Source organism: Sinocyclocheilus grahami, unplaced genomic scaffold (assembly GCF_001515645.1).
Source record: "Sinocyclocheilus grahami isolate Dianchi unplaced genomic scaffold, SAMN03320097.WGS_v1.1 scaffold747.1, whole genome shotgun sequence".
In the NCBI taxonomy this organism is placed as follows: domain Eukaryota; kingdom Metazoa; phylum Chordata; class Actinopteri; order Cypriniformes; family Cyprinidae; genus Sinocyclocheilus; species Sinocyclocheilus grahami.
The window spans coordinates 710,618-738,479 of record NW_015505926.1 but is presented as its reverse complement, the minus strand read 5'-3'; the positions used below and the strand labels follow the sequence as shown (position 1 = coordinate 738,479).

General features: G+C 37.3%; 4 protein-coding genes and 1 long non-coding RNA gene across 5 annotated transcripts in view; 3 read left to right on the top strand and 2 right to left on the bottom strand.

Moving 5' to 3' along the window:
• The window catches only part of LOC107560917 (short transient receptor potential channel 4-associated protein-like), a 10,221-nt gene extending 8,497 nt beyond the window's left edge, over positions 1–1,724 (top strand). The window contains exons 18-19 of the mRNA XM_016245214.1: positions 1,252–1,458; positions 1,549–1,724. Coding sequence (XP_016100700.1) covers positions 1,252–1,458; positions 1,549–1,686 — 345 coding nt within the window. The 3' untranslated portion in view covers positions 1,687–1,724. The remainder of the gene's footprint in view (positions 1–1,251; positions 1,459–1,548) is intronic.
• A 1,225-nt stretch (positions 1,725–2,949) lies between these two features.
• On the top strand, positions 2,950–5,247 carry LOC107560921 (short transient receptor potential channel 4-associated protein-like). The gene is made up of 3 exons (XM_016245219.1): positions 2,950–3,186; positions 3,277–3,497; positions 4,887–5,247. Exons 1-2 carry the CDS (start codon positions 3,019–3,021, stop codon positions 3,412–3,414), a joined length of 306 nt encoding a protein of 101 aa, XP_016100705.1. The 5' UTR covers positions 2,950–3,018; the 3' UTR covers positions 3,415–3,497; positions 4,887–5,247.
• On the top strand, positions 4,341–5,247 carry LOC107560920 (short transient receptor potential channel 4-associated protein-like). The gene is made up of 2 exons (XM_016245218.1): positions 4,341–4,577; positions 4,668–5,247. Exons 1-2 carry the CDS (start codon positions 4,410–4,412, stop codon positions 4,803–4,805), a joined length of 306 nt encoding a protein of 101 aa, XP_016100704.1. The 5' UTR covers positions 4,341–4,409; the 3' UTR covers positions 4,806–5,247.
• A 4,282-nt stretch (positions 5,248–9,529) lies between these two features.
• On the bottom strand, positions 9,530–10,763 carry LOC107560916 (uncharacterized). The gene is made up of 3 exons (XR_001605778.1): positions 10,726–10,763; positions 10,421–10,558; positions 9,530–10,022 (listed from the first exon to the last, which is right to left on the bottom strand). It is a non-coding gene; the product is annotated as an uncharacterized lncRNA (long non-coding RNA).
• A 350-nt stretch (positions 10,764–11,113) lies between these two features.
• Positions 11,114–25,759, bottom strand: LOC107560867 (myosin-7B-like). Its single transcript, XM_016245141.1, has 37 exons — positions 25,713–25,759; positions 25,354–25,490; positions 24,844–24,947; positions 24,230–24,373; positions 23,909–24,065; positions 23,711–23,738; positions 23,393–23,489; positions 22,795–22,887; positions 22,644–22,707; positions 22,452–22,550; positions 22,206–22,309; positions 21,949–22,087; positions 21,746–21,864; positions 21,506–21,655; positions 20,586–20,756; positions 20,301–20,480; positions 19,883–20,015; positions 19,724–19,794; positions 19,323–19,410; positions 19,093–19,210; positions 18,238–18,361; positions 18,000–18,136; positions 16,297–16,552; positions 15,915–16,157; positions 15,647–15,823; positions 14,794–14,939; positions 14,594–14,684; positions 14,121–14,510; positions 13,818–13,944; positions 13,514–13,632; positions 12,676–12,872; positions 12,390–12,573; positions 12,134–12,299; positions 11,957–11,999; positions 11,644–11,725; positions 11,425–11,540; positions 11,114–11,345 (listed from the first exon to the last, which is right to left on the bottom strand). Exons 2-37 carry the CDS (start codon positions 25,451–25,453, stop codon positions 11,114–11,116), a joined length of 4,989 nt encoding a protein of 1,662 aa, XP_016100627.1. The 5' UTR covers positions 25,454–25,490; positions 25,713–25,759.
• Between the last annotated feature and the right edge of the window lie 2,103 nt (positions 25,760–27,862).

Sequence of the window (27,862 nt, the reverse complement as noted above, 5' to 3'; positions counted from 1 at the left end):
TTTTTTAAATAGCCTTTGTGCAGAGCCAGCCTTGTACTCTTCTAGGTTAAAAAAACTGTTGTCCATAAAATGCGTTGCACAAATTCGAACATCTGGGTTGTGCTGTTCTGTTGTAAATAAATCTTAACCAATGATTCCTAATTGCATCTACTTCCGGAAGGCCAAATTAAAGTGCTTTTGCTTTCGCACTGAAACACACACCGTCTCCCTGACATGGCTGCATCAACACGACTGCTGTTCCTGAAACCACGCCTTCTTTATTTGCTTGCACATTTGGGCGGCATTATGCTAATATTTCCACATATTGACGTAGACATGTGGGGGCGTGTTAGAACGAGCTGTTTTAGGTAGGCGTGGTTGACGCTTAACTTTTATAAAGAATATCTCTTTGGATTTGAGACTTTAGTCTTTGCAACTTTACAGATCTTCTTTATGCACCAAGAGCTTGTATTACTCCAAAGAGAAAGGAAAACTTGAAATCGCATCATATGACCACTTTAAACTGAAATGTAATTTTTCAGTTAAAGTTTTATTAACTTAAATTTTAAACTTTTAAAAATGGTCAGTATAATTAATAACACATGAACTAGGAACATTCTAAATGTGTCTGTTTTATGCTGTTATCCAAAATGATGAGCTGAATCATCTCACTCAAGGGTGTTACATTCTAAATGTATTCAAAAATACATGATTAATGCAATGCATACATACATACATACATATGGTAACACTATTTTAATTTCTGAATTGAAATAAATTAATTCTGTAATAACCATAGTTCATTGTCCTGAATTTCTGAAATAATGTTTAAGATCAGTACATTTACATGTTTTCAAAGTTTATTTCAAAGCAAAATATGTTATTACTGGTTTCAACACATGACAATTTTAGAGACGTTAATATTTATTTATTAATATACATATATTTTTTTTTAAGCCAACAGTAATACAAAGGTTAAATTTTTAAGAAATTGTTTAAAACTCTACTTACAATTTTTCTGTTACACTCATTGTTACGGTGTAATTATACATTTAAGTACTGAGTAATATTTAACTTTATGTACTTACTATATGATTAGGGTTAAGATGAGTGTTTGGTTTAGTGTTAGCTACATGTAATTATGCGTATTGTTATTATTACTATAGTAAGTACGTGTAACAAGAATAACACCATAAAATAAAGTGTTACTGATTTTTTATATATATACCATTGACCCTTAAAACTGATTGGCATGATTTTGATCAATCACAGGAGAACGTGAGCTGTCTGAACACCAGTCTGGTGATTCTGATGCTAGCGCGGAGGCGGGGTAAGTTGCCTTTCTATCTGAGCGCTCTGCAAGAGAAGGAATATGCAGAGAAATATCCCGGCTGCCTGCTCAACAACTTCCACAACCTGCTGCGCTTCTGGCAGCACCACTACCTCAACAAGGACAAGGACAGCACCTGCCTGGAGAACGTGAGCTCGGCTCCATTGACCAAACACAGATATCCTCTCACGGTTGTGAACTCTTAAGGCATAAACTTTTCTATCTCTTTCCAAAAACAGAGCTCTTGTATTCCCTTCACCTACTGGAAGGAGACGGTCTCAGTGCTTCTGGGCTCTGGAAGAAGCTCACGCTGTGCTATTGCCTCCTACATTGATGAAGCCTACAGGGACCTGGACAGAGACTTCCTGGAGCTGTGACTATAGACTGAGAGGACTCTCTTTACATCAGAATTAGGAAAAAGGCATTTGAACAGTCAACAGCAAATACTTAAACTAATAACAAAACATACTTACAGTCGCTGATTCAGAAGCGCCAGATTGTCATAGCAAAGTCGGAATTTACTTTTTTAAATTTTTAAATAGCCTTTGTGCAGAGCCAGCCTTGTACTCTTCTAGGTTAAAAAAACTGTTGTCCATAAAATCAAATTCGAACACTGAAACACAGCGTCTCCCTGACATGGCTGCATCAACACGACTGCTGTTCCTGAAACCACGCCTTCTTTCTTTGCGTGCACATTTGGGCGGCATTATGCTAATATTTCCACATATTGACGTAGACATGTGGGGGCATGTTAGAATGAGCTGTTTTAGGTAGACGTGGTTGACGCTTAACTTTTATAAAGAATATCTCTTTGGATTTGAGACTTTAGTCTTTGCAACTTTACAGATCTTCTTTATGCACCAAGAGCTTGTAACACTCCAAAGACAAAGGAAAACTTGAAATCGCATCATATGACCACTTTAAACTGAAATGTAATTTTTCAGTTAAAGTTTTATTAACTTAAATTTTAAACTTTTAAAAATGGTCAGTATAATTAATAACACATGAACTAGGAACATTCTAAATGTGTCTGTTTTATGCTGTTATCCAAAATGATGAGCTGAATCATCTCACTCAAGGGCGTTACATTCTAAATGTATTCAAAAATACATGATTAATGCAATGCATGCATACATGCATATGGTAACACTATTTTAATTTCTGAATTGAAATAAATTAATTCTGTAATAACCATAGTTTCATTGTCCTGAATTTCTGAAATAATGTTTAAGATCAGTACATTTACATGTTTTCAAAGTTTATTTCAAAGCAAAATATGTTATTACTGGTTTCAACACATGACAATTTTAGAGACATTAATATTTATTTATTAATATACATATTTTTTTTTTAAGCCAACAGTAATACAAAGGTTAAATTTTTAAGAACTTCTTTAAAACTCTACTTACAATTTTTCTGTTACACTCATTGTTACGGTGTAATTATACATTTAAGTACTGAGTAATATTTAACTTTATGTACTTACTATATGATTAGGGTTAAGATGAGTGTTTGGTTTAGTGTTAGCTACATGTAATTATGCGTATTGTTATTATTACTATAGTAAGTACGTGTAACAAGAATAACACCATAAAATAAAGTGTTACTGATTTTTTATATATATACCATTGACCCTTAAAACTGATTGGCATGATTTTGATCAATCACAGGAGAACGTGAGCTGTCTGAACACCAGTCTGGTGATTCTGATGCTAGCGCGGAGGCGGGGTAAGTTGCCTTTCTATCTGAGCGCTCTGCAAGAGAAGGAATATGCAGAGAAATATCCCGGCTGCCTGCTCAACAACTTCCACAACCTGCTGCGCTTCTGGCAGCACCACTACCTCAACAAGGACAAGGACAGCACCTGCCTGGAGAACGTGAGCTCGGCTCCATTGACCAAACACAGATATCCTCTCACGGTTGTGAACTCTTAAGGCATAAACTTTTCTATCTCTTTCCAAAAACAGAGCTCTTGTATTCCCTTCACCTACTGGAAGGAGACGGTCTCAGTGCTTCTGGGCTCTGGAAGAAGCTCACGCTGTGCTATTGCCTCCTACATTGATGAAGCCTACAGGGACCTGGACAGAGACTTCCTGGAGCTGTGACTATAGACTGAGAGGACTCTCTTTACATCAGAATTAGGAAAAAGTTTATAAGACCTAGTCCATTCAGATGCATTACAGAATAGGTAGAATATCTCTTTGGATTTGAGACTTTAGTCTTTGCAACTTTACAGATCTTCTTTATGCACCAAGAGCTTGTAACACTCCAAAGACAAAGGAAAACTTGAAATCGCATCATATGACCACTTTAAACTGAAATGTAATTTTTCAGTTAAAGTTTTATTAACTTAAATTTTAAACTTTTAAAAATGGTCAGTATAATTAATAACACATGAACTAGGAACATTCTAAATGTGTCTGTTTTATGCTGTTATCCAAAATGATGAGCTGAATCATCTCACTCAAGGGCGTTACATTCTAAATGTATTCAAAAATACATGATTAATGCAATGCATGCATACATGCATATGGTAACACTATTTTAATTTCTGAATTGAAATAAATTAATTCTGTAATAACCATAGTTTCATTGTCCTGAATTTCTGAAATAATGTTTAAGATCAGTACATTTACATGTTTTCAAAGTTTATTTCAAAGCAAAATATGTTATTACTGGTTTCAACACATGACAATTTTAGAGACGTTAATATTTATTTATTAATATACATATATTTTTTTTTAAGCCAACAGTAATACAAAGGTTAAATTTTTAAGAACTTCTTTAAAACTCTACTTACAATTTTTCTGTTACACTCATTGTTACGGTGTAATTATACATTTAAGTACTGAGTAATATTTAACTTTATGTACTTACTATATGATTAGGGTTAAGATGAGTGTTTGGTTTAGTGTTAGCTAGATGTAATTATGCGTATTGTTATTATTACTATAGTAAGTACGTGTAACAAGAATAACACCATAAAATAAAGTGTTACTGATTTTTTATATATATACCATTGACCCTTAAAACTGATTGGCATGATTTTGATCAATCACAGGAGAACGTGAGCTGTCTGAACACCAGTCTGGTGATTCTGATGCTAGCGCGGAGGCGGGGTAAGTTGCCTTTCTATCTGAGCGCTCTGCAAGAGAAGGAATATGCAGAGAAATATCCCGGCTGCCTGCTCAACAACTTCCACAACCTGCTGCGCTTCTGGCAGCACCACTACCTCAACAAGGACAAGGACAGCACCTGCCTGGAGAACGTGAGCTCGGCTCCATTGACCAAACACAGATATCCTCTCACGGTTGTGAACTCTTAAGGCATAAACTTTTCTATCTCTTTCCAAAAACAGAGCTCTTGTATTCCCTTCACCTACTGGAAGGAGACGGTCTCAGTGCTTCTGGGCTCTGGAAGAAGCTCACGCTGTGCTATTGCCTCCTACATTGATGAAGCCTACAGGGACCTGGACAGAGACTTCCTGGAGCTGTGACTATAGACTGAGAGGACTCTCTTTACATCAGAATTAGGAAAAAGTTTATAAGACCTAGTCCATTCAGATATTACAGAATAGGTGTGTGTGTGTGTGTGTGTGTGTGTGTGTGTGTGGATGCAAGTGTATCTGGGTATTCATGGTGCTGAGGGTATTGATCTGCTCGTGTTCAATAGCATGAATGTATGTTGGCTCAAAGTATTAAATGTGAAATGAATGTGCTTGGGAATATGTAATGCCACTGTAGGTGTGTTTGTGTTTGCAGTGGCACTAGGGTCTGGATGTTTTTAAGTTGGTAGAGTTACAGCTGCCTTGTTCTCTAGTGCTAAATTCTCTCGCCTCCTGTAGGTTGGCTTGTCAGTTACGCATTCAGACATGACAAACTCCTGGAAGTAGTCAGGAAGAGCCTCACTGCCCACTGTCCCTTACTGCAAAAAAAAAAGACTATTTAATTCAGGGACATTCTAATGTCTAATTTTGGTGATTGGCTTAGTTTACATACTGCCTGTATATTTATGTTATGTATGTAGTTCTCACTTGACCTAAAATTTTACATTTTCAGCCCCGAACTCACAGAGTGACAACACAAAATCAACAGAAGAAAATAAAGATCTTGTTTTATCACAAGCATGTTTCTGTCTGTATGGCTACTAATTCATCTGTAAAAATTGGTTTGTTATGGAACCGTACGGATATAGAGCCAGGTTTAAGATTTTAACTTTGGAATTATTTTTGTAAAAGAGTCTGATAAATTAAAATATATTATTTTGCAGCAAGTTTCCGGGGTTACTTTATATTTAATGTAATCTACAATTTTTGTTTTCTATACTGATAAACGAAATTATGTAATTGTTCTTTCTCCATAATTCAAAAACAACAGTCCCTTCTATTTGTTTTAGTAAACTCCTGGAAGTAGTCAGGAAGAGCCTCACTGCCCACTGTCCCTTACTGCAAAAAAAAAAGACTATTTAATTCAGGGACATTCTAATGTCTAATTTTGGTGATTGGCTTAGTTTACATACTGCCTGTATATTTATGTTATGTATGTAGTTCTCACTTGACCTAAAATTTTACATTTTCAGCCCCGAACTCACAGAGTGACAACACAAAATCAACAGAAGAAAATAAAGATCTTGTTTTATCACAAGCATGTTTCTGTCTGTATGGCTACTAATTCATCTGTAAAAATTGGTTTGTTATGGAACCGTAGGGATATAGAGCCAGGTTTAAGATTTTAACTTTGGAATTATTTTTGTAAAAGAGTGATAAATTCAAATATATTATTTTGCAGCAAGTTTCCGGGGTTACTTTATATTTAATGTAATCTACAATTTTTGTTTTCTATACTGATAAACGAAATTATGTAATTGTTCTTTCTCCATAATTCAAAAACAACAGTCCCTTCTATTTGTTTTAGTTTTTTCCCCCGTCTCTCTTCAGTCTGACCAGGTTGCTTGTTGAGTCAAGTTGGCATCGCTCAGGGACTCTGGCCGGAATGGCAGGGTTTTATTATTATAATTTATTTTTTTTGAGGTGAGGTGAGGTACTTTTTACTTATGTTAAATTAATTACATTTGTTAGATTACATCTGTTTAAGACGAGTACATTGAAAGCAACAAAACCTAGTCCTACTAAATATCAGGTTTAGTATGTATGCAAGCTTAGTGTGTAACTAACTGACTAATAGATTAATATTAAGTTAGTTATAAAAAATACTGTTTTCTTCTATCCCTATGCATCAAATTCATATTATTTACCTTTTAAAGGGAAAGTTCACCAAAAAAATTAAAATTCTGTCATTAATTATTTACCCTCATCTCGTTCCAAACCTGTAAGACCTTTGTTCATCTTCGGAACACAAAATAAGATATTACTGATGAAATCAGTTCACGTTCACGTTCAAGGCCCAGAAAGGTAGTAAGGACATTGTTAAAATAGTTCATTTGACATCAGTGGTTCAACCTTAATTTTATGAAGCTACAAGAATCCTTTTTGTGCACAAAGAAAACAAAAATAATGACTTTATTCAACAATTTTTTCTCTTCCATGCGTGTGGTGCTGCTGACACAAGAGCTGGAGTTCTGATGTAGAACCCAGATGTGCTACACCTTGTTTACAAGCAGAGGAAGAAGTCTTCTAAACATGTCTAAAGATTTAGACAGAGAGGATGACAAGCCTTACTTATTCAAACCAGAATATACAACAGCCGATGAACTAAGAGAGATGGACGTTCTACATCAGAACGCAGACTTCTGTGTCAGCAGCATGGAAGAGAAGACTTGCATGGAAGAGAAAAAATCGCTAAATAAAGTTTATAATTACTTAATTATTTTTGTTTTCTTTGTGCACAAAAAGTATAGCTTGATAATATTATGGTTGAACCTCTGATGTCACATGGACTATTTTAATGATGTCCTTACTACCTTTCTGGGCCTTGAACATGTCAGTTCCATTGCTTTCTTGTGTCAGCAGCATCACACGCATGCGTCGTGGTACTCTTGTGAATGCGCATTGAAGACTTGCATGGAAGAGAAAAAATCGCTAAATAAAGTTTATAATTACTTAATTATTTTTGTTTTCTTTGTGCACAAAAAGTATAGCTTGATAATATTATGGTTGAACCTCTGATGTCACATGGACTATTTTAATGATGTCCTTACTACCTTTCTGGGCCTTGAACATGTCAGTTCCATTGCTTTCTATGCAGGGTCTGAGAGCTCTCAGATTTCATCAAAAATATCTTCATTTGTGTTCCAAAGATGAACAAAGGTTTTGCGGGTTTGGAAAGACAAGAGGGTGAGTAATTAATGACAGAATTTTCATTTCGGGGGGATCTATCTCTTTAAGTTAAATTATAATTACAACTTTGTATTGTCTCTAATTGGTCTTTTGTCAGATTCCTGCTGATTACAACAGTGTGTAAACTGGTAAAGGAGAGACCAGTTAAACCTTAGTAAGATTAACTTTTTTTCGTACCAGCCAGATATTACATTTTAAATCATTTCCATTTACTTAATTTGAAATCATCATAATCAAAAATGTAAAATTCTAGGAGACGAACTGTGACTCAACTTTTTGAGTTTTCGTCCCTGGAAGGACATAAAAGTGATCAGTAAATCCACTTTGTTAAAACTAGAAGTGTGGGTTTGGTACATTATTTGGTGACAGGTTGTGCTGGACCAGAAAAACAAGAACACATTCTTAGCATTTTTATTCCAAATGAATTTCTGTGCAACTTGACATGATCAAAGAAACATTTCCATTTAGGCGCTGTTTATTTATCATGTCCAAATAGCTTTTCAAATACCCTGTGGGTCCTTAAACTCAGTCCAGTTTCAGATCAGCTGTTACAGAAAGGTACGAGAGGCACGCAGCTGTTTCCTCGTGCTGCTCTTCAGCTGTACTGTAATGACACTGATTTTCCAAAACATTGCAAATTATGAGCTCAGCAGTCTGAGACCTTTCCAAGAAGGACATATGAACAAACACTTAAACAAAAAACTTTTCAAGACTACTGTTTGACATTTGAAAATCAGCATTTTATCTTTGAAATCTTCAATCACAACAAGAAAAATCAGTTTGCATTGGCCTTCAGTAAGCATTAAACATTTCCAAAACCTTTGTGCCTTCGCAGCATCATACAAAGACCAAAAAGAAAGGAAAGGTATTTGACATCAGTGGTTCAACCTTAATTTTATGAAGCTACAAGAATCCTTTTTGTGCACAAAGAAAACAAAAATAATGACTTTATTCAACAATTTTTTCTCTTCCATGCGTGTGGTGCTGCTGACACAAGAGCTGGAGTTCTGATGTAGAACCCAGATGTGCTACACCTTGTTTACAAGCAGAGGAAGAAGTCTTCTAAACATGTCTAAAGATTTAGACAGAGAGGATGACAAGCCTTACTTATTCAAACCAGAATATACAACAGCCGATGAACTAAGAGAGATGGACGTTCTACATCAGAACGCAGACTTCTGTGTCAGCAGCATGGAAGAGAAGACTTGCATGGAAGAGAAAAAATCGCTAAATAAAGTTTATAATTACTTAATTATTTTTGTTTTCTTTGTGCACAAAAAGTATAGCTTGATAATATTATGGTTGAACCTCTGATGTCACATGGACTATTTTAATGATGTCCTTACTACCTTTCTGGGCCTTGAACATGTCAGTTCCATTGCTTTCTATGCAGGGTCTGAGAGCTCTCAGATTTCATCAAAAATATCTTCATTTGTGTTCCAAAGATGAACAAAGGTTTTGCGGGTTTGGAAAGACAAGAGGGTGAGTAATTAATGACAGAATTTTCATTTCGGGGGGATCTATCTCTTTAAGTTAAATTATAATTACAACTTTGTATTGTCTCTAATTGGTCTTTTGTCAGATTCCTGCTGATTACAACAGTGTGTAAACTGGTAAAGGAGAGACCAGTTAAACCTTAGTAAGATTAACTTTTTTTCGTACCAGCCAGATAATATTACATTTTAAATCATTTACATTTACTTAATTTGAAATCATCATAATCAAAAATGTAAAATTCTAGGAGACGAACTGTGACTCAACTTTTTGAGTTTTCGTCCCTGGAAGGACATAAAAGTGATCAGTAAATCCACTTTGTTAAAACTAGAAGTGTGGGTTTGGTACATTATTTGGTGACAGGTTGTGCTGGACCAGAAAAACAAGAACACATTCTTAGCATTTTTATTCCAAATGAATTTCTGTGCAACTTGACATGATCAAAGAAACATTTCCATTTAGGCGCTGTTTATTTATCATGTCCAAATAGCTTTTCAAATACCCTGTGGGTCCTTAAACTCAGTCCAGTTTCAGATCAGCTGTTACAGAAAGGTACGAGAGGCACGCAGCTGTTTCCTCGTGCTGCTCTTCAGCTGTACTGTAATGACACTGATTTTCCAAAACATTGCAAATTATGAGCTCAGCAGTCTGAGACCTTTCCAAGAAGGACATATGAACAAACACTTAAACAAAAAACTTTTCAAGACTACTGTTTGACATTTGAAAATCAGCATTTTATCTTTGAAATCTTCAATCACAACAAGAAAAATCAGTTTGCATTGGCCTTCAGTAAGCATTAAACATTTCCAAAACCTTTGTGCCTTCGCAGCATCATACAAAGACCAAAAAGAAAGGAAAGGTACTTGTCACACGATACATGACTCTTAAAAGTCATCTGGCTTAAGTCAGTCTTCACTCCACGATCTGTGAACAAAAAAGTATGTTTGTTATGACTCATTTTATTTTTTATTTCAGATTATTCACACTTATAGGGTGAGTTCACCCAAGAATGAAACTCTGCCATTTTTATTTTCCTTGTTCCAAACTTGTATGACTTTTTCTGTGGAATAGAAAAGAGCATATTTTGAAATGTCTTAGTGTTCTCTCTCTCTCTCGCTCTCTCTCTTTCCTCAATACAATGAAAATGGGTCAATGGGTTCCAGTGTTGTTTTGGACCCTTTTGAAATTCATTGTATGGATGAAAAACTAAATATCATCTTTTGTGTTCCACAGAAGAAAGAGGGTGAGTAAATGATGACAGAAATCTCATTTTTGGGTGATCGATCTATTTAAGTATCTGAGATCAGTTGAGTGTGTGTTACCTTGACGACGTGAGTCTCTCGGGTGCGCACACGTAGCTTGTTGACCTGAGATTCGGCTATATCTGCCCTCTCCTCGGCTTCATCCAGCTCATGCTGGATCTTCTTGAACCGAGACATATTGCAGTTGGCCTGCTCCTCCTGCCATACCAAAGTAGAACACAGAGCTCTGAAATCTGTGTGCCTTAGAATGGACAACGCCATATTGTTTAACAGGTCACATGATATATTTTTTTCAAACACCATTTTGGCCCAATTATATACAAAAAGAATGAAGCCGACAACGTAAATGAACAAGAGGTACGTACTGCATCCTCGGCTTGTCTCTTAAAGCTCTTTACTTTTGCAAAAAATTAAATCAGTTATTTTAAATGCTACAAGTGAACTTAGGCATCACAACATTATTATGTACGTTATGAAAATGGACACTCATTTTGAGATCGGCTAAAGATTACATCTTAAGTGTTATTAAATTATTCATGGTATTGATGAACTTTAAAGGAATATTAGATGACAGCAAAAATAATCTAAATGTAAAATTAGAGGAAATGAGCATGGACAATTAAATATTCAATATCAACAGATAATGATAATTTTAAAAAACATTCTTTAATCACTATATTATGCATCCCTAAAGATTATTCCCAGTTTGAGATTTTAAGATTATTCAGTTCTTCCATATAGTTGATTATCTTTTTAACCTGCATATTGATTCAACCAGTCCTTCTGTCTCACCTTGATTTGAAGCTGTAGGTTGCGCACCATTTTCTGAGACTCCACAGCTTGTCTGTTTGCATGGTTCAGATGGATCTCCATCTCATTCATATCTCCCTCCATCTTTTTCTTAACCCTGACTGCCTCATTACGTGCTCTGATCTCTGCATCCAGTGTGGTCTGCATGGTGTCCAGAGTCCGCTGATGGTTTCGACTGCATTGATAAATAGTTTAATGTGACTTAATTATATGCTGGAATTTTAATAGTATGCTTTCTTGTCTTTCTCCCTTACCGGAGATTGTCAATCTCTTCATCTTTCTCTGCAAGTTTCTTTTCAACTTCAGTTCTGGTCTGGCTGAGCTCCAGCTGGATGCGTATGGTCTTACTTTCCTCATGCTCCAGTGTGCCCTAAATCAGACAGAGTTAGAGGCACATTAGTTTTTTACCAAAGTATATAATTATTAATGTCCGCAGGTGAGCATTGTCTGATATCTCAGGTAATATTCATCACCTCAGCCTCCTCCAGTGCTGCTTGGATGCCGCTCTTCGCATGGTCCAGCACCTTCTTCATCTGTTCAAGCTCATGGATGGTCTTGTTGCCATGACTAATTACTCATAGAACACTAATTGCAGGTCCTGAGAAGACAAACCAATTGCATTTGATAAAAGAGCACTAACATGCTAAATTTCAACGATTTCATTGTGAGTAATACAAATCAATAGGTATGAATTGATATTAAAATACTGGTAGATACAGATAAGCTAGTAATTATTTTCATGTTAAGTCTAATGTTAAAATGTATATGATTTTGTCTAAATAATACTTGTTGCCATGACTAATTTGATCAGTCAAGTCAGTAATTTCCTCTGCAAAACAAACATATTGGTTGGGCTCATTTTGAAAATCATTCTGGACCAAAATCGAATCTCCCTTCCTTATTATAAATGTATGCTATTTCACAGATACACCCTTTCCTGAAGTCTATGTACAGTCTTTGTACCCTGCAGGTTCTTGTTCTCCCTTTTGATTGTCTCCAGCTGGTCTAGGGCTTCTTCATAGGAGTTTTTGAGCTTGAAGAGCTCTGTGCTGAGACTACGGGAATCTTTCTGAGAGCTTTCCAGCTCGGCCTGTGTCTCCTCAAACTTCTGCCTCCATTCACACAGGACCTGGACATAGTAATAAGAAATATGTGTTAGTAGAAAATAAATATGAACAATGGCTGGTTAAATCAAATATTTAAATACTTTCATCCTGACCTTATCAAAATTGCGTTGCTTTTTGTCCAGTGCAACAGCCACAGCATTAGAACGCTCCAAATCAACCATCAAGTCCTCAATCTCAGTCTGCAGACGGTGCTTGGTCTTCTCCAGCGAGGCACATTTGGCATTGGAGGCTTCCACTGCCTCCTCAGAACTTTGGAGCCGTGCAACCAGCTTCTTCCTGAAGGAAGATAAATCAGTTTTATAAAATAAAGTAGCAATTCTGTTTGTTCAGTAAACAAGACACAACGTTACACCGACTGACAGCAGAGTGATCTCTTACTTGGCATCCTCTAGTTCATCAGTCCTCTGAATGGCATCAGTCTCATACTTTGTCCTCCACTGTGCGATCTCGGCGTTGGCTTTAGACAGAGCACGCTGCAACTCAGATTTGGCCTCCTGCTCCTCCTCAAACTGCTCTCTCAAAAGCTCACAATCATGCCTGGATGACTGTACCGCATGAGCTAAACTGTTCTTTGCCTGGTACATAAACACAAATCCAGTATGATTTTAAATATGATGCAATTAAGATGAATATACTGAATATATAACCACTATTGTTCAAAAGTTTGGGGTCAATAAGATTTTTTATATTCCTGAAATAAGTCTCTTATGCTCACTAAAGCCACATTTATTTGATCAAATATACGGTAATACAGTAATATTTTAAAATAATATTACAATTTAAAATAACAGTTTTCTATTTAAATATATTTTAAAATGTAATTTATTCCTGTAATGGTAAAACAGAATTTTCAGCATCCATAATTCCAGTCATGATGCTTCAGAAATCATCCTCTTTATGCTGATTTTGGTTCTCAAAAAACATTGTTAAAATCTTTGTAAAAGTCACTTTTAATCAGTTTAATCTGTCCTTTCAGAATCAAAGTATTCATTTCTTACCCCCCATCTTGCGGATCCCAAACATTTAATCAGTAGTATACAAAAATACATCAACTTCTAAAGGCTTCCCCCCCCCATGCTTTTCTTGTCTGCCACAATATTGTTATGTTTCATGTCTTTCTTCAGCAAACATTGAATAATTGTGGTTAGAAATTTTAATTGATTGATCCTAAGAGATATGGCACAAGTGCATCCAATGTAGTAAAATTCTGGCTCACTTTGCATTCCTCTTCTAGCTGTTTCTTCAGCTCCTCCATGCTCTGGCTGAGAGCACTCTTTGTCCGCTGCAGTTGCATAACCAGAACCTCTCTCTCTTCCAGTCTGCGACTGACCTCGGCTGTTAACGTAAGACCGAAAAGAGAAAGCAAAGCCTTTACCAAGTGCCAGTGGCCTTTTTCTTACGTTATTTGAGCTCTGTTTTGCCACTTGTTTCTAAGACAAATGTAAATCTGAATTTCTATGGGAGACTTCCTTATTTCTAGCTCCTGATCTTTATTCTGTTTCATAGTGCAGGACACTGACCACTCTCTGTCTGGGCCCGTGCATTTTGAGAGGTGACATCCATTAGCTGCCTCTGGAGTTCCTCAACCTTGGTTTTAGACTCATTCATCTGGTCTTCATACATCCTGCACATTTTCTCTGTTGTGCCCTGCAAACAACAGTCTTTCTGTTAACTCTCTTATTTGGCATTTAACAACTGTTAATAAAGTATTTTTCAACCCAGTTCATGTTCACTCTATATGTTTTAACCATGAGCTCCATGGATGATAAGACAGTGGCATTATGAGTCTCAGAAACCATGTAAAGCACATTGAGATGTCTTACTTTGGCTCTGGAGAGATGTTCAAGGTTAGATGCCAGATCTTCAGACTCCATTCTGATTTCTGCCTTTTCCTTCTCCAGCTTCTGTTTAACCCTCTGCAGGTTGTCCAGTTGCTCCCCCAACTCAGCCACAGTGTCCGCATGCTTTCTCCTCAACATGGCCATAGTAGTTTCATGATGCAGTGAGGCTTCTTCCAGATCTCTCCGCATTTTTAAGAAGTCAGCCTCCCGCTTCTTGTTCATCTCGATCTGGGCAGCGGTAGCACCTCCTGCTTCCTCCAGACATTCACTTAACTCTTCCAGTTCCCTTGATACATCAGCACGCTGCTTGTCTGACTTTGATCGAGCTGCTCTTTCAGCCTCAAGTTCCTCCTCAAGCTCTTCAATACGTGTCTGTAAAGAGTTTACCATAATACTGTTATAGTAATAACTCATTATGAAAATGCGGGATTTTCGGTCATTAGCCAAATAATTACCTGTAATTCTTTTATTTTTTTCTGCAGTTGCATAACCAAGGCTTGCTCCTCTTCAATCTTTGCACCTATGTGAACCATTTCAAGGTCTTTCCTTTAGAAAAGACCATAAACAGACTTCATTAGAGCTCAATTGATCATACAGCATAGTACAGTGCTTCCATTTGCAACATTAAGACTGCATAATGTCTGTAAAATCTCACTTCTTCAGTCTTTCCTCTAGCTGTTGTTTGTTGTTCTCTAAATCCATGGATGACTCAATGGAAATCTTTAGATCTCCCTCAAGCTTCCGCTTCACTCGCTCCAGATCCATACGCACTTTCTTCTCTTGCTCCAAAGATCCCTCTAACTGTTACAGTTAGGAAATAATAATAAACATTGAGTTGTGTTCGCTAATAAGCATTTTATTTCCAATTGTAAATCTGCCCAGTGATTAAGGAGTTACGGATTGTTATGGACTCTTAAAGGGTGAGTTCACCCAAAAATTAGCCTGTTATTTACTCACCCTCGAGCCATCCTAGGTGTATATGACTTTCTTCTTTCAGACGAATCCAATCGGAGTTATATTAAAAATTGTCCTGGCACTTCTAAGCTCTATCATTGCAGTGGGCGGCTGTTTCTGTTCAACTGTCCAAATCACGTTAAATAAAGCGCGCGCATACGTAATGAAACGTGCCTCACACGGCTCCGGGGCATGAATAAAGGCCTCCTGTAGCGATTCCATGTGTTTTTGTAAGAAAAATATCCATATTTCCAAATATCCGCTACAGGAGGCCTTTATTCATGCCCCGGAGCCGTGTGAGGCACGTTTCATTACGGATGCGCGTGCTTTATTTATCGTGTTTTGAACTGTTCAAGAGAAACACCCACCACTGCAATGATAACGCTTGGAATAGCCATTACAATTTTAAAAATAACTCCGATTGGATTCGTCTGAAAGAAGAAAGTCATATACACCTAGGATGGCTCGAGGGTGAGAAAAACACAGGCTAATTTTCATTTTTGGGTGAACTAAGTTTGTCTCGTAGGGTTTAACTGATTCCACTTCATACTCACATCATCCACCTGCTGCTCAAGTTTGATCTTGGCCTTGGACAGCATGTTCACTTTGTTTTCCTCATTCTGCAGGTCTTCCAGAGCCTGCTGATGAGCATCCTGCAGGGCTTTCTTCTCTTTTGTCAGCCTGAGGATGGTTTCATCCAATGCAGCCATTTCCTCCAACAAGTTTTTCACCTGAGAAAAGTAAAAAGAAGGTTCTTGCTAATCAGTTCATTAAAGCATCAAATGCAGACAACATTTTCCCATCCAAGAACGTGTCTGTTACCTTGTTCTCATTGGCATGTTTTTCCTTCTCCACCTTGGCCAAAGTAATCTCTAGGTCATCCAGGTCTTTCTTCAGTTCAATACACTCATCCTCAAGTTTGCGTTTCTTGGCCAAGATGGTGGCATTAACCTCCTCTTCATCTTCAAGCCTCTCCATCAGATCCTTAATTTTCCCCTCCATCTGGATCTTAGCCTTGATTAGCAGGTTACAGCGGTCCTCAGCATCAGCCAGGTTATCCTGCTCCTGGGGTTAGAATGTGTTTGACTCAATGTATGATGCATCAAGATATGATCACAAAGCCATCAAGAAATCATCATGTTAGAAACTATGTGATTCTGATTTCTAACTTGTTTCAGTGGTGTGAATCAACTCTGACACTAACCGCTTGAAGCTGTAGAGAGAGGTCATTTTTCTCTTGCACCAAAGAGACCTGTCTCTCCTCAAACTCCTTCCTCTTCACCTCAGACCTCTCAAGAGCTTCTTTTAGCTTCTGGAATTCCTCCTTCAGTGAAGCCAGCTCCTTCTCTGTAGCTGCGCTCCTCAGCAGGGGTTTGATCTTGAAGAACAGACACATCCATGGCCAGTTCTTGACGGCGTAAAAAGCACGGATGTTCCACTGAATGACCATTAGAGCTTCCCTGAGTGAAGATAATGAGATGGTGGATTAATTACGTAATGTATATGACTGTTGGTTTCAAAACCAACCAAGAAAATTTTAAACGACTCTTAAAAATGCCTTGTGGTGTAACCACCTTATAATATAATAATATTTTCCTTACATCTAAGTGCATGGAGTGTATCTTAATCATTGTTTTCCAAAAAAAAGTTTTAAAATAATTTTTCAAGGTAAAATGTTTAAAAAAAAAAAAAAAAATTCATATTTCTTAATTAATTAATTAACTTTTAACCTTTTTTCTCTGTGCATGTTGATTGCACTACAAACCTTTCTTCAGAAAGAATTCCATTGTTTTAAAATAAGTTTTTTTTAATTAATTTTGTTTTTCCGTCTGATATCAGGACAGTTGTAAGACTCTGATATTTTGACTTATCATCAAATATCAAAATAACAGAGTTTTAAACAGAGTTTTAAATTAATAGATCTAGAACAAAATGCGAATCCTGTCATTGACCCTGGTGCTGGTATTAACAGAGATGTCTAGGAAGTATTACATAAAACATCAGATGAATACATTGCAAAGTTTCAACAAAAGATATTACTGTAAGCCTAATTGAGTAGTATCAAGATGAAGACTTTTACACCTTCTCAAAACTCTTTCAAACGTTGCTCTTTTGTCCAAGAATAAAAGAAGCCCCATGCATTTTGTAGCCTGCCCTGCACCTCACACTCCCCGCCCTTGTTGTTCTAAATTAGCTCAGTATGTCTAGCACCAAATAGGGCCAGGCTGCCACACGCCATTGTTTCGTTTGTTCCATATTAGTATTCCCACTGTGATACTGAACATGCATAAAGAGTAAATCAATTCCGCATTGCTGAAGCGGCGACACAATCAGGAACAGTCAAAAGTCAGGCAGAGGTTGTTGATTATCTAAAGCTGAACCCATTTGAAGAAACAAGAGGACTTAATACCCTGTCACCTGGGATGGCATTTCAGCTATTTTCAGCCTGCTCCCAGCCATATCCTTTCTGGACAAAAGAGCGTTATTTATAATAAAGACAGGAGGGGGGACTCTGGTAAGGAACCGTCAACAACTGGTATGTGCGCTGTTTGCGGGATATATGACCCACCTCCACACCTGCTTTTGTAAATGCCATTTGGGGTGGAGGGGGTTTAACTGGCTTTTTCTGTAGCGACCGCACACACACATACAAAACATACAGACACACGCCGGACACACGCCACAACATAGTCTGCATGCACTTTGGACATTCCTCCCATACATTTGCAGGCTCACAGGCCTGTGCACACTCTCAACAGTTTATCACAGTGTTTATAACGGGCTCAAGTAAGCGAGATCTGCAAACTGACACTTTCTTTAGTTAGTGAGTAATAGCAACTATTTGCATTCGGTTATTTAGACACTTTATAACTATTGTCATGATTTGGAAATCCAAACGGCACATACTTCTCTTTCATCATCCTCCTGCGCTCCATCCGCATGAGTTTGCCCCTGCAGAAGGCCTGCAGCAAGGTGAGGATCTCAGACAGACGTTCGTCCCTCATGTCCTCCAGCTGGCCAAGAAGTCCCGCCTTAAAGAAAACCTGAAGGAGCACAGATTCACAGGTCAGCGTAGTCTAGCATGAGTTTTGAAGGACTGAAAATACTGAGTAGGAAGAGATTGAGTGAGGACAAATTCATCAACCTTGCTGTGGCCAAACTTGTACTGCGTGTGGTCGATATCCAGAGACCCAAGCAACTTTTCTACAGCTTTCCTGCTGTCCACATATGTGTCCTCTGGGATGGCCAAAGGGTTCAGGATACGGTAACTGGTAAATCATGACGGTTTAATGTAATCTTTATTCATCTTCATAATAGGGCTATGTGCCATTCAGAATTGACTTTTAAATTGCTACTTTTTCATTAAGCTAGTAAACAAGATACAGAACTGCAACTGAATTTGAATAGTAGTAGAATCAAAGACTGTAGATACAGTATACAAAGAAGGTTCACTCCTATTACTTATGAATGGGAGAAACTGCAACAAGCAATATGGTGGAATAGTTCCGCCACCTGAATAAAACAGCCAATAGCTGAGTGGTAAAGTCATTGCATCACTGCAGCGGCTGTTAGAAGCCCTGGTTCTCATAGAAACCAGAGACTCATGTTTATGACTGCACATGCGCATTAGCTGGTCTAGATGGGAAAATATGCTTTTTAATGCTATTTGAGCATAAGGAACAACATTTATGGGGTAGTTCATTTCAGATTTGGTTGCTGATTTGAAATAAGTAATGAAATTGTGAGTTCAGCTAGCAGTTTTCGAGATTTCAGGATTCCCTCATTCATTTAGATAGGACTTGGTCTTGGATGCCCAAAATAGCTGCCTGGAGGTGTTGCAAATATGGCCGCCGAGTGAACAGACTTTCCTTGAAAGGGACTTGGGTAGCATTCAAATTGAAAATGAAAGATAGATAGATGGGTAAAATTCTATTCCAGCATTATCCAGTTCCATGTGTGCTGATGAAATTTCAAATGTGACCCATGAAGAAAAACTAACCGCTGTTTGAACTCTGCATAGAGAATGCGGTTGGGAAATCCCTTCCTGCAAATGCGGATCCCTTCCAGGACTCCATTGCAGCGAAGCTGGTGCAGAACCATAAATGGCTCCATCATCCCTATCAGATACAAGAACAAGAACTGAAGACTGACAATGTGTTTACAATAGGTTTATGGAGATCGTGTTGTACAACAAATGGTTTTATCCTCTGCACTGTGCATGTTTTGTACCTGGGTTCTTTGTCTCATTGGGGATAATGCATCGTACAAAATGAGGCTGAGTGCTTCTCAAATTAGTCATCAACTTGTTTAGATTCTCCTAGAGTGATAGAGAAGGAAAGATCATTCAAAGCGCAGTCCATAATGCAACATGTTCAGTTTACTGTTTCTACACTAATGATGTTAACTACTGGGCCAGATCTTACCTGCATCTTTCAATCTGTAGCTGGTGAAAGCTGAGCCAGCACAGACTTAAAGTGATGTTCATGGGTCAGATTACCTAAACATCACTGCAAGTCTTAACTGGCTCACTCTCCAAGTCATTTCCAATATCTATATAGTTTTAACATTTGCAGATATTTAAAGAAGTGAAAAGTGGCTTTTCTGGTGCATTTAGACATAATTTGACCCACCTTATGCAGCTGGGACACTGTTTGAAATGATGCTCCTTTCTTCCTCTTCTCTTTGCTCCCTGGCTTTGCTTCTGTACTTGTAAGTATACACGTTAAACACCTCAGTACAATCAGGTCCATTGGAATGAACTCTTGAATATCAGTTGTAATAATATGCACCTGAATCTAAGCTGATGAAGTTCTCGAAGAGGCTTGCCATTAACTTGTTTGACGTCCTTTGGAAGATTCCCACCACTGTTTCATTAAGAGGATCTCTGTTTTTGTCAAGCCATCCATTGATGTTATATGGCACCTGACAACATACATGTGTATGTGAATTAATATTATATTTTAAGTGAATTATAGTGATCAAGGCTTGAGTTATCACCATTGTGTCACTGAGCAAGGCACTTAACCTCAGCATGGTCCACACTATCCCTGTTACTTAAATGGTGCCATTCTATGGCAGAAATGCATACTGTAAATTGCTTAACAAATTCCACTGGCTCCAGTTATGTGGCTTATAAAGACTCTATTGTATGCTATGGTAAAAATAGCCTTGAAATATGTGTGTAAATATGAAGTTATTTCCACTCACCACTCCAGCGTAGTGCACCAGCTCAAATTGAGTCTCATATTTGCGTTTTTTGTCTGGCCTTGGTTTCAGGAAGTTGGGAGACTTGCCAAGGTGATTATCGTAGAGTTTAGCTTTGAAGCTGCTCTCTGTGGCTTTAGGGAACATGCACTCCTCCTCCAGAATAGAGAGTATACCCAACGGCTGCAAACAATGCAAGAGGGATGTAACAGCTAGAGTAGCTTAGTGTACTTATCTTACACAGACATACACATTCTTTCACTGAATTATATATAATTCTATATCAACCTTCTCAATGAGATCAATGCAGGCCTGCAGGTCTAATCCGAAGTCTATGAAAGTCCACTCTATGCCCTCTGTCTTGTACTCCTCCTGCTCTAGGATGAACATGTGATGGTTGAAAAACTGTTGCAGTTTCTCATTTGTGAAGTTGATGCACATTTGTTCAAAGTTGTTTAACTGTTTAGGAAAAAAGAAGAGAAAGAGTTTAAGGTACAATGAGGACTGAATAATATATAGGGTTGGGTATCAATAAACATTTCCTGAAATTCGATCTGACTTTGATTCATTTTTATCATTCAGTTCATTTAAGTATGTATGAATTGCAATGTCTATTTTGCTTAGATACAGTAAGAGACATTTTATTTTAGCTATTGCTGTAATTTATACAGGAAACATTATAACTTGGTACATTGCAAAAAAATTTTGGTAAATTAATAACAGGGCCCAAACGATGTACTTCAGTTGCAATATTAACTTCTTGTTGATTCAGTAACCACAAATTCAAAGAGCACATGTAGTAAATGTTTTGTCAGAGTGAGTTCATGAGTGTTTTTAAATGATTCATTAAGAGTTCATGAGTGTTTTTAAATGATTCACTACAAGGTCTGACTCAAGTCATTTGTTTGTTAATTGGACTACATTGTTTGCAATGGATATTTTTGGTTCACTAGAAAGAACCAGTTTATGAAAGTAATTTTTTTTGTGAATCACTGAAAAGTGGTGCAGAAGATATTGTCATTTGGTAAAAAAAAAAAAAAATCAATCTTGAGATTTTAAAATTCAAAATTGTGACAATCAAATGAAGTTTTGGGAATGAAGATTAATGGGAAAATCTAGTTTTCTATCTTTAAGATCCACATGTGATGTGCAAAGAGTGGTAAGGAGTGATGCAAAGCAATATGATTGACAGTAATCAGCTGACTTACTTCAAAGATCTCAAAGCCTGCTATGTCCAGCACTCCTATGAAGAACTGACGAGGAAGAGCCGTGTACAGAGTTTTATTGATTCTGCTCACCAGCCATTTAAACATGCGGTCATATGTGGCTTTGGCTAAAGCACCAACAGCATAGGTCACCTGTTATGACACAAAAGCCCAAATACTCTCACTGCAAGATGAAATTATACAGTAGTGAAGCCAATTCATCATTACTCTGACCAAATTGACCTGTTCAACTGTCTGTCCTCTGACAATGTACTCATTGCCCACTTTCACTCTGGGGTGAAGCAGTCCCTTTATGAGGTCAGCTGAACTGATCCCCATGAGATAGGAGGCTTTGTCTGCACCTGGGTAAAAAAATGACAGCGCTTAGCCAAACCAAGTCACTAAACCGAAAACACTGACATTGCTTACGACAGAATCCCTCTTACTTTCAGTGCCGTCCGCCTCTGCTTGCTCCTCTCTCTGCCGCACTTTGAACTTCATATTACCAAAGTGCATGATAGCACCAACTATCTTGTAACAGCCATACTTCTCCTCAGTGGTGAAGCCAAGGGTGTCCATTGCATGCTAGAGAGGACAGTAAGCAAGTTTCCTTATAGGTGAGTGGCTATTCAGTGTTTAATGTGGAATAGTTAGTATCTAAGAATCTCATTACATGGATCTCCTTCATACAAGCAGTACTTACATCAGTTGCAAGCAGCTCGTCTCCATCATCCAGGTGGTCCAAAGTTGTAACTCCCTGCGAGCAGAAGTGGTAGTCATAGGGATTTGATGACACCAGCAGCATGTCTGTGATGGAAGATGGAAGAGGTTTGGTTTTTAAGTCGCACAGCGCACTGTGGAATGTAATATTGCAGGCATGTAGATTTTTATACTTGGTATAAACTTCATCTTAAATAGTAGTCATGCTGTAGGCGATTCCTCTGAATACCTAGGAGTTCTGGTTTCCTCTGCGAGAGGATCTGGTAGTAGATGTGGTAGCTTCTCTCTCCAGCTTGCTGAAAAATCACTCTGGATTTTTCCAGAAGATCTAAACAAAAGAGAATGTGAAACGGAACAGGGTTTGAAGGAAAAACAGTATATTTAATCTATTAAGATAGGAATATTGTTTAGATCAGCTTACAGATGTCAATGTCAGCAGATGCTAGTTTCCCTGTTGGACCAAAATGGATTCGTATGAATTTGCCCTGTGTTCAAGAGAGGGAAGGAAGTGAGACGGAGAACAATACTGAAAGAAAATGAGATGTTGTGTTCCTCTTATGATGTTCGCTCACAAAGCGGGATGAGTTGTCATTCCTCAGGGTTTTTGCATTGCCGAACGCTTCCATAGCTGGGTTTGCCTCAATGATCTGATCCTCTAATGTACCCTATTTACGTTGAAAACAGAAAAATTGTGAGTTTTTAATCCAACACCAAAATTATATCTATGAGTAGGACAGAACAATCTAATGGAAATGAAAATGAAATATTATCCGTCATGATTGAGGGGAAAATAGATGAAGTCAGGGTTTTGTTTTGTTTTTCAAAAAGGCAAAGAATGAAAAAGGAGTTTGTAATGTTAAAAGCAAGAGACAATAATGAGAGACAATGCAAAAAGGGAAAAGGGCAATGTAAAGAGTGGTATAAAAAGGGTTCATAAAAACATACTGGAACGGGAATACAAAACTAGGGTATCAAAACTCTGAGGGTCACTCTTTATCGGTTAAAAGGATGTCTGTGAATCCAAAAGGAATAGATAAACATTCAGACATTATTAAAAATCAAGAATAAAAAAAAAATCAAGAGGAACAAAAATAAGACTCGTAGGGAGAAAAAAACAAAGGATAAGGATGGGTGATGACAAAAAGACAGAAGTGAAGTTTCTGCCCTTACTCCTTTTTTGCCCCCTGCATCGCCAAGAGCAGCTATAATGGCAAAATACTGAATTACACGTTTCGTGTTGACAGTTTTGCCAGCACCGGATTCTCCGCTAGGCATGGACAAAATTTATGTGAAATATACATGAAACAATATTAAATTCAAGGTTGAAGTTGAAGATTAAAGAAGAAAAAATGAAAACTTTTCAAAATGGTAAAAACCCTTTTTTTTTATACCGCTTCATGATTAAATAATGAGCAAGAAGGATTTCAGAACATTTTGACCTAATAGTTGTAGAATAGAGATGTAATGGGGTAATGGAGGGTCACTTACGTGATAAGCATTGACTGGTTTTCACGATCTGCAGGAGAAAAAACAGCTCAAATCACTTTAAAAGTATGTTAAAAAATAAAGGCCATTAAATTGATCAATGATGTTTTGACCTACAGTAAGTGTATTCTGAATCAAAATACATGCAACATATAAGACATGGAAATTAAGATCAAAAGTGAAATGTGTTTCATAACATACTTTTTAGCATGTCATTGTAGGCATTGTCTGCTATGGCATAGATGTGAGGTGGAACATCTGTGCGACGCTTTCCCTTATATGCTGCCACCACTTCAGGAGAATAGACGGGAAGCCATTTATACGGGTTAACTGTCACACAAAACAGCCCTGAATATGTCTGTGGACATACAAAAAGCACACGCATTAGGACTGAGACAGACCTGAAATGATAAAAGTCATCAAGAGCGTTACAGAAACAGATAACTTGACTCTCAAGTTATTCTTAAACCTCTTTTGGTCACAGACAGCTGTTTAGCAGTAAATGATAATGTGGTGTCTCACGTAGATCATCCAGAAACTGTAGCGACGGCTGAGGTTGAAAAGAACAGAGGCCTCGTTGAGGTGCGTAAGCATGGCCATGTCTTCAATCATGTCAAACTTCGGGGGATTCATCAGCTGAATGTCTTCCTCTTTCACCGTTAACATCTGTCAGTATTAGATTAAAGAATTGAATCACCACCTTGTGATACGCTTTCGATTTCCATTTTAGATCAAGCGTAGTTACTTCAATGAAAATATGCATTTTTTTCCTCACTTGAGTCTGCTGAACTTATCTTTGAGTTGCTAAATACAATATAATACACAGCATTGTTTTTGATGTACACTGCAATAAAATATATATTTTTTTAATCTATATTTTTCTATAGTAAAAATACCGTTAAAAATAACTAGATATGTCTGTATTTGTTTTGTTTGTTGCATGAACAAAGATATTATTCGATTTTTGCTTACAACAAGAAAAATATTTGCCATGAGTTAAGAAAGGTTCAAGATTTTTCTCTTAAAGCGAGTCTTATACAATTGCTTTTTCTCAAGTAAATGTACCTTGTTATAACTGATATACTTACTGAAAAATTAGACAAACAGTGATTAAGAATAATTGAAGCTTCACTGACCATTCCATCTTTGGTCTCCACCATGACTTTATCTCCATCTGTATCTTTGATCTCCACCTCAATGTAGGCTTCTTTCTCATCTGGAATCCAAACACGTTTCTTCCCTGCACACAGAAGTACAGTATGTGTTACTTCTGAAATGAACTGTCAGGTAACTAATAACATTACATACCATGGTAAATTTGCTCTTATGCTTGCTAAATCAAATAAAAATACTACTACTACTACTAGGCCTACTACTATTATTGTTATTACGCTATGTAGGATATGATATAAATGTATTTTGCATTGCTTTGCATGTAAAAAAAATAGCTGGTGTTATGTCAAAATATCTAGGAATTGTCAATGTTCTAGTGTTTACATGCATAATACACGCTCATTTCAATGTGAAACCCATTCATTCAGAATCGGATATTATTTCAAATCAATTATTTAAATGTTTTGATAGGCTTGTGCACCAATAAAATATCTGGTTTTCACACAGGACACAAACAGGAGGTATGACAGTACCATCAAACGCATGGGACTGCGCAGCGAGTTGTTCCAGGTTGGTTTTACGCAGAAATGTGGTCGCATCTCCAAAATCCCTCGATTCCATAAAGCGGGACATGATTAACGCTTCTGGTCCCAGACCTGGGCTCAAACACCTGTAACGTCGTAGAAACTTTGTTAGAAGAACGTTTTCTCCACTTTGTTGCGTTTTTCATAGGCATGTGGAGGGGGAAAAAAATCTCTAATCCACAATCTTGGTAAGTATTTGTGTAAAAAAAATTATTATAATAATTCTTCAAATTACATGTTTCGTCACATGCAAGGCACGGCGCCCTATCCAAACAGCGCTGTGGAAACACATGCATTTGAATACTAACCTCAGTAACGTCTAAACGGGTTGGCCTCGAAAGAAGTGGCCCGTTCCTCTTTTATTGTTTCCCTCAAGGTCAGAGTTGGGGAGATATGTCAGATATCCCCATGTGTCCGTGTGTGTTCAGCTGCTCATTGGCTGTGTGGTCCTGAGGTCCAGCCCTGCGCCTTCACAAAAGGCAAACAGGTTTGAGGAACCGTACTGTAAGGGGGTTATTTTTAAACGACATTGTTGTTGGTTGTGATTTATACACTGTTGTCCAGAGGTTAAAGTACGTGACATCTCTATTTCTTTAAAGACTTAAGTGATGTTATAATTGGCCAAAAAAATTACAATAAAAATGCTAATCTCTTTGGAGGCCCTAATTATGACTTGAACTCCTGTAAGATAGTAAAAGATTGGGGCGGGGAAGAGAATTTTGTGGATACAACAGCGTTTTCAGACAATATTTCTATTACCACAAAAGTTAAATTATCGCTAAATTAACGCTCAAGAAAAGATGCGTTTACTGACGATAGTAACAGTATCGAACAAAACACGTAGGCAATGTAGTATTTATATTTGTGGTTTTATTAGCATAATAAATATAAGTTGTATGCATATCTAATTTATATATATATATATATTTATAATATGATTACTTTCTAAATGTACAGATTAACTGCATACCATACAACATGGACCAATTAGCTCAGGCAATTCAAAGAACTATCAAGGGATTTTTAAGAGTAGGCTTTAACTGTTATGACAGGATGAAATCTGTGCTTATAACTGAAGGCTTCCTATTACTAATTTCTGAGATAAGGATTTAACTTCTTATCTAGGCTACTTGGTGCAGTCCATTTCTGTGTGTGTATTAAAAGGGTATCTGTCTTTGCCTTATTTGACAGACTAGTTGAAAGACTAGTGGTATGATCAATTTAACACAAGATATGCATGATGTTCATACTAGGTTACTGATACAATCAGATCCTCCTCAGCAAATAGGCGCCTCAGAAGCTGTCGACCTTGATTGGTAAAGCTGAGATAAGTGTCCTCTAGCAGAATCCAGAGCCCACGATGTAGTCCGAAAATAGAAGAGAATACAACTCCTGTTCGCAATAGCCGGCATTCCGTGCAGAGATAGCCGTGCTGTCTGGCATGGGTTTGTGGTTAAAGAGGCGGTGCTCTGTTTTGTTTCCCTTAGAAATTACTGAGAGTGATCTGCCAGTGATCAAGCACTGAAAGAGCGTCCACACTATCTCAACCCTATAAATACTGTCAGAGGTACACAGATGCCACCATTTAGGTTTGGCCTATTGAAAATGTTGTTAAACTCTCTGTACCCCAAGTGATTTTTCATAAGTGCACTTTTTTTTTTTTACTATTTTTTATTATTTTATTTATTTATTTTTATCTTTTTTGTTTGTTTGTTTGTATTGATGTCAGGGATGATGTAATTAATTAGGCTACTTCACACAGCAATTTCAACTTTTTTTTGAAAACATAATTAGCTATAACTATACAGAAGTTACTTAAGGGTGCAATATGTTTTTGGAGAAAAATAAAACTATTCAGTGATGTCATTTATAATTTAATCAAATTACACCAAAACAATGAGGGCTTCTGAACAGTCAGAGTGGCAGTATTATATTGAACAGACCGATTTATATGTATCCTAAAATCATACATATCCTAAATAGAAAATAGTACAAGGATTGCAAGGATTTGAATCTGTAATTCGTTTTGTAATCTACAGGTGCATCTCAATAAATTAGAATGTCATGGAAAAGTTCATTTATTTCAGTAATTCAACTCAAATTGTGAAACTCGTGTATTAAATAAATTCAGTGCACACAGAGTGAAGTAGTTTAAGTCTTTGGTTCTTTTAATTGTGATGATTTTGGCTCACATTTAACAAAAACCCACCAATTCACTATCTCAACAAATTAGAATACTTCATAAGTTTCACATTTTTAGTGAATTGTTGGCCTTCTGGAAAGTATGTTCATTTACTGTACATGTACTCAATACTTGGTAGGGGCTCCTTTTGCTTTAATTACTGCCTCAATTCGGCGTGGCATGGAGGTGATCAGTTTGTGGCACTGCTGAGGTGGTATGGAAGCCAGGTTTCTTTGACCAGTGGCCTTCAGCTCATCTACATTTTTTGGTCTCTTG

Coding starts and splice junctions, on each gene's coding strand:
- LOC107560921 (XM_016245219.1), top strand. CDS start 3,019: ATGCTAGCGCGGAGGCGGGGTAAGTTGCCTTTCTATCTGAGCGCTCTG. Junction 3,187..3,276: donor ACAGCACCTGCCTGGAGAAC/GTGAGCTCGGCT, acceptor TTCCAAAAACAG/AGCTCTTGTATTCCCTTCAC.
- LOC107560920 (XM_016245218.1), top strand. CDS start 4,410: ATGCTAGCGCGGAGGCGGGGTAAGTTGCCTTTCTATCTGAGCGCTCTG. Junction 4,578..4,667: donor ACAGCACCTGCCTGGAGAAC/GTGAGCTCGGCT, acceptor TTCCAAAAACAG/AGCTCTTGTATTCCCTTCAC.
- LOC107560867 (XM_016245141.1), bottom strand. CDS start 25,453: ATGTCCCGCTTTATGGAATCGAGGGATTTTGGAGATGCGACCACATTT. Junction 24,948..25,353: donor GCAGTCCCATGCGTTTGATG/GTACTGTCATAC, acceptor TTCTGTGTGCAG/GGAAGAAACGTGTTTGGATT. Junction 11,726..11,956: donor CAAATTAGTCATGGCAACAA/GTATTATTTAGA, acceptor TCATGGCAACAA/GACCATCCATGAGCTTGAAC.